This window comes from Syngnathus typhle, linkage group LG11, assembly GCF_033458585.1.
Source record: "Syngnathus typhle isolate RoL2023-S1 ecotype Sweden linkage group LG11, RoL_Styp_1.0, whole genome shotgun sequence".
NCBI classification, from domain to species: domain Eukaryota; kingdom Metazoa; phylum Chordata; class Actinopteri; order Syngnathiformes; family Syngnathidae; genus Syngnathus; species Syngnathus typhle.
Genome location: NC_083748.1, coordinates 926,466 through 931,928, shown reverse-complemented (window position 1 = coordinate 931,928; position 5,463 = coordinate 926,466). Strand labels below are relative to the sequence as shown.

Genomic DNA, 5,463 nt, shown 5'->3' with positions numbered 1-5,463 from the left:
TACAATTTATTCAGGGTTGGCGGGCCCGTGGTCCCGTGGGCCGGATGTAGCCCGCGGCCCGTAGTTTGCCTATCCCTGCACCAGACCCAACAATGCAAATGAGCTAAAGGCCGATATTGAAGCATCCTGGGCATCCGTAACACCTCAGCAATGTCACAGGCTGATTGCCTCCATGCCACGCCGCATTGGTTGCAGTAATCCGTGCAAAAGGATTCCCAACCAAGTAAGCATTAATGGACATTTTCAAATGTTTGATTTTGTTTTGCTGTTTTAAATATTTTTTTTACTTGGTCTGAGGAAATATTCTAATATTTTGAGATAGGATATTTGAGTTTTCTTAAGCTGTATGCCATAATCAGCAATATTAAAATAATAAAAGGTTTGCAATATTTCAGTTGATTTGTAATGAATCCAGAATGTAGGACCTTTCTGTTTTTTTACTTGCATTACAGAAAATAAAGAACTTTATCACAATATTCTAATTTTCTGAGACAGTCCTGTACATTCTGGCTTACATAGTTCATGCTAGGAGACGCTACCTCGATCTGTGACGGGTTGATGTGGCTGAACGTCACGTCGCGTACGTCGAGCCTATTTGGCCACTCTTTTTTCAACACTGCACTGTGTCCACCTTGCTTTTCCTTGGGCGACTCATTTTAATAGAAGGATTCTAGGGGAAGGTTTGTGGGTGGCTTTAGCGTAAAATTGTTAGGTGCGCCAGTGTGTGGATTAGAACATAGCAATTCTTGTGTTAAGTGTTGATCACAATTTGGAGTCAGATCAATAGCTAAAATCCGTATCCTAACAAACTGTATCTGAAACCCCAGCGCGCGAATTACAAGAATTCTGTCGTCACAGCCCACGCTCTAAATTCGGGACTGATACAAATAGAGCGCGGGTGCGCCATGTCCGTACTACTGAGTACGTACACGCACTTGTGCGTGTGCACAGAGCTTTCTGACACGGCTTCCGGTAGTAAATCCGCAGGCGAGCGGTTCCCCATCTACTGAAGAAACGCAGTAATTGCAGGCAAAATGACCCAAAAAAAAATTAATAATACAATTTATTCAGGGTCGGCGGGCCGGATTAAACGGTCCCGTGGGCCGGATGTGGCCGGCGGGCCGTAGTCTGCCCACCCCTGCGCTACACGTTCACTGATCCGTTGTTGCACGGAAAGGCAGTTCACCCATTGACTCGTTCGCGAACGGGAAAGTCAGGATTCGTTCCGTCAATGATCCGTTCTCGCGATGAACTGGAAATGCGAATCACTCACTCACTGATTCGTTCACTCACAGATTCGTTCGTTGGTGAACGGGAAATGCAATTCACGACTCGTTCGTTAACGGAAAGTTACGTCATTTTCTTCTTTGTTTTGGTTTACGGCAAGGTGGCACCAGCTTCAATGGGCATTACCGACACCTACTGGTTGAGGTCATATGAACTGAACAAACAACTCTCGTTCACTGAAAAGATTCGTTCTTTTGAACGAATCGGTCACTCACCAGCCAACACGAGCCAACAGTAATTCAAACGGCACCACAGTGGACGCAAGCTAGCTAGCTAGCTAGCTAGTAAGCTAGCTAGCTATCGTAACGGAATTGGAGGCTGCCTTCGAGGGGAAGATGAGCACCAAACAGGTCACCTGCCGGTAAGCAATTGACGAAGGGCCGGTCCATCTCTCTGCCTGTCTGCGCGTGTCGTCTGTCATGCTAATGTTTTTAGCGGTTCCCTTCTCAAGCCTCGTTGGGCTCCACTTTTCGTCCGTCTTCGACCAACCCACGTCCTGTCTGGAGTAAAATCACCGCATACTTGTATGTTACCACCGAGTAGACAAAAGTGTGAAGACGACTGTCAAAAGTACTCAGCCAATTCATTTCTTGGGTTGTCTACGTAAATACCTATTCAGAAATAAACTACGTGAGTCATTAGTGGGTTGCTTTACAAGTAGCGGCTCGTTCAAGAATAAACACTGTGCAAATCCAAAGCAACATTTCATTTTCTCATTTTCTTCGCAGCAGCAATACCCAACGTGTCCATCGAGGATCGTGAATTTGGATTGTATTCCTCTAATTGTTTTTCCATATTTTTATACTTATTTTTTAAATGTTCTAATAATTGTTTTACTATTTTATCTTTATTCATGAACCATATATCTTCCCAAATTATTTCTGCAAATCTCTCTGCCCCCTCTCCTAAAATGACGATTCCTTCATATAAATATTCTCCCCCTTGTAAAATTATGACTTTTTGTCATTTGATTTTTACTGTAACAAAAACAAGTTTGTCAGCCGCAAGCAGTGGCTGACAAAACATTATTTCACTGAAACAAAAGACCCCCCTGCGCAGGTTTTGCTTTGGTTTGAACAATGTTTTGTTCAGCTCAGCTCTTCTGGTGTGGCGAGAGATTTGTCTGCAAATTATTCACACTAAAATTGTGCATCTGCATTTTTGCTTGTGTTTCTCCGATTCACAAATATCTGTGATTTGTTGTGTATTTTTGTTTATAATGTTTGTGCATTTAAATCCCGAGATTTATCATGTGTCATTTGTGTATGTGTATTTTTGTGAATGCGCATTTGTTTGTGGGACTAATGTCACGCCGTTCTCGGGAAAGTCAGGCGCATACCTTCCAAAGATTGTGGCACGGAAAGGCCCTTGCGTAGTCCGCTCGCGGGCCGTGTCGCTGTCTCTGTGATGCGGGAACCAGTTAGCTCCCGTTTTCTGCGTTTACAAATAAGAAACTCCAAAACCAGAAAAGGCAAGTTGGGAAACTGACAATTGGGCTTGGGGCGAGCCGCTCCTTTCAGAACACCTTTGGGTGTCAAATGTTTGAGGACCACGGCAGCGACCTGTCAAGGGGAGGCCGAGCACACCATTGTCTCGTCTCTGCCTGTGTGTGTTTGTTGCGCTGCCTAGATTGCTGTCACCTTTACGCTGCTTGGCTTGACGTTGCCTTTGCGCCGCAGGTACTTCCTGCACGGCGTGTGCCGGGAGGGCGGCCGCTGCATGTTCTCTCACGACCCGTCCAGCAGCAAGCCTTCCACCATCTGCAAGTTCTACCAGAGAGGAGTGTGCGCCTACGGAGAACGATGCAGGTCACCACCTCTCAAACCTTTCATTGAGACGAAAATGATCTTGAGGGCTTTTGTACAGTGTCAAACCCAACGGCAAGGGTCGAGGCGTATCGCAGTTGTTGCTAAACCCAATTAAAATGGTCCAGTATGTTGAGACAAGCCTCGCTGAGCGCGATGTCAAGATTTTCTTTTCCTTTTTCAAACTAGCCTTGAGCCATTTGTAACCTGACGGTGGTCATTTGCAGATACGATCACATCAAACCATCCTACAGAGGAGGTGGCGGAGCTTCAGAGGCCAAAGCGGGTCCTGGAGGTGGAGCTTCGGTCAGACCAGAGGCCAGGAAGCCGATGAGAGAGGCCCAAGGTCAACACGCACACCACAAGACCAAAGGAAATTCACAAGTGCCGAAGCACTTGAGCTCATTTTTGTGCGTGTGTAACTCAGCGGGGCAGCTGGAGTGCCTGTTCGGGGGTGTGGCGGTCAGCCCGGCTCGTGAGGTCCCCGCCACGTCCAATCACTCGTACGTGGACGCCATCAGGACGGGCCTGGAAGCTCCGGTGCCAGAACAAGGTTGGGACGCCACTCGGTCGCTTGGATCGCCACAGCTAACGGGCCACCCTCGCGCAGGTCCTGCCCAGATGGGTGGAGCCTACCCGGACCTTTGCCAGCTATGCCCGTATGCCGCCGCTGGCCGGTGCTTCCGCGAGGACGACTGCCCATATCTCCACGGTGACCGGTGCGAGGTGTGCCGACTGCGTGTGCTGCACCCTCACGATGCCGAGCAGCGGCAGGCACACGAAAAGGTGACGACGGCCGGCTCTGGTGCGTCGCTGCTGCCGAGGCGTCACCGTGTGGCTCTCCCCGCAGATGTGCCTGCTGGCCTTCGAGAGGGACATGGAGAAAGCCTTCGCCGCACAGCTCAGCCAAGACAAGGTACTGAGGCCTACGCTGGTGGCCTTCTGACTGCTCACTCGTATCTTCTCAGGGAGGTGAGAGGGAGATCTTTTTTTTTTCTCTCTTTGGAGGTGTGCTCCATCTGCATGGAGGTGGTGGTGCAGAAGGCTGTCCCGTCAGAGCGCCGCTTTGGAATCTTGTCCTCGTGCTGTCACGTCTTCTGCCTGGCGTGCATTCGACAGTGGAGATGCACGCGCAACTTCAGCAACAAGATCATCAAGTGAGGCCACTTTGGCACGCGCGTCTTGCCGTTGGTTGGGTTGCGTGCGTGTGTGTGGGGGGGTGACAGAGAGGGACGTGACCCCGGGGGTTGGGCATGCCTGTGACGGAGATGTTGCCACAGCAATGACAAGAGCTAGGCTGGAAAATGCCAAAAGGTTGCCGCATACATCTCCCGGCAGAGCGTGTCCGGAGTGTCGCGTGCTCTCCGAGTTTGTCATCCCGTCGGTGTACTGGGTGGAGGAGCAGGACGACAAGGATAACCTCGTCGAGCTCTTCAAGTCCGGAGTCAGGTGGGTTCGGATCAGAGCCCGCGACACCGCCGGCTTCGGCTGCGGCTTCAAATGCCATCCCGTTCGCTGATTCGCTCGTTCACCCACCCACGCGCCTTTGTGCTGTGCGCAGCAAGAAGGCCTGCAAGTACTTTGACCAGGGCCGCGGCTCGTGTCCCTTTGGAGGAAAGTGCTTGTACCTCCACGCCTTCCCGGACGGAAGCCGAGCCGAGGCCGAGAAACCGCGCAAGCAGCTGAGCTCAGAGGGGAACATCCGGGTCAGCGACCCTGTCGCTCTCGCTGTGAGAGCCCTTCAACGTGCCGTCCACTTCTTCTAAATAAACTTCGACTTCTTCCTTCCAGTTCATGAACAGCGTGCGCTTGTGGGACTTCATCCAAGAGCGCGAGCAGCACCCGGCAGGTCCGCCATCGCCCGACGACGACATGGCCGAGCTGCGGGAGCTCTTCATGCAGATGTCGGCGCCCAGCTACGACGGGCCCGAGCCCGCCCCGGAGCGGCAGCCGCAGTAGAGGCAGTGATGACGTCAGCACCCCCCAATCTATTTATAGACGGTAGCAAACTCCTACTGGTGTGCACCCTCTTTTATTCGTGCCGTTTGCCCCCATCCTAATAAAAGAGATTTGCAGCCAGCCGCTTGTTGCTTTCTTTGCTTCTTGAGCCCAGCACTCCTTCCCGTTCATTCTTTTGTTCTGCGCAGTAGCAACGGTACTGCAGCTTGCTCACGAGGGACGGCCGCTAGAACACCATCTTTCTATCTCGTTCCAGCTTGACAAGAAAGATCAAGGACGATGGCGTTCGTGTGGCGGCGGCACCGTTAACAGAAACAACACAACTAAATAAATACATTATGACACACTGAGCATAATGGTCATATAAGTACATGTTGGTCCGAATAAGGGCTCCCAATTTTTCTATTTTTTC

General features: G+C 50.6%; 1 protein-coding gene across 1 annotated transcript; it reads left to right on the top strand.

The window, feature by feature from the left end:
* Positions 1-1,481: 1,481 nt before the first annotated feature.
* mkrn2 (makorin, ring finger protein, 2) lies at positions 1,482-5,171 on the top strand. The gene is made up of 10 exons (XM_061292065.1): positions 1,482-1,648; positions 2,967-3,095; positions 3,320-3,438; positions 3,520-3,645; positions 3,703-3,878; positions 3,943-4,008; positions 4,101-4,249; positions 4,431-4,541; positions 4,654-4,798; positions 4,884-5,171. The coding sequence occupies exons 1-10, from the start codon at positions 1,623-1,625 to the stop codon at positions 5,049-5,051; spliced, it is 1,215 nt and encodes a 404-aa protein (XP_061148049.1). The 5' UTR covers positions 1,482-1,622; the 3' UTR covers positions 5,052-5,171.
* The last annotated feature ends 292 nt before the right edge of the window (positions 5,172-5,463 follow it).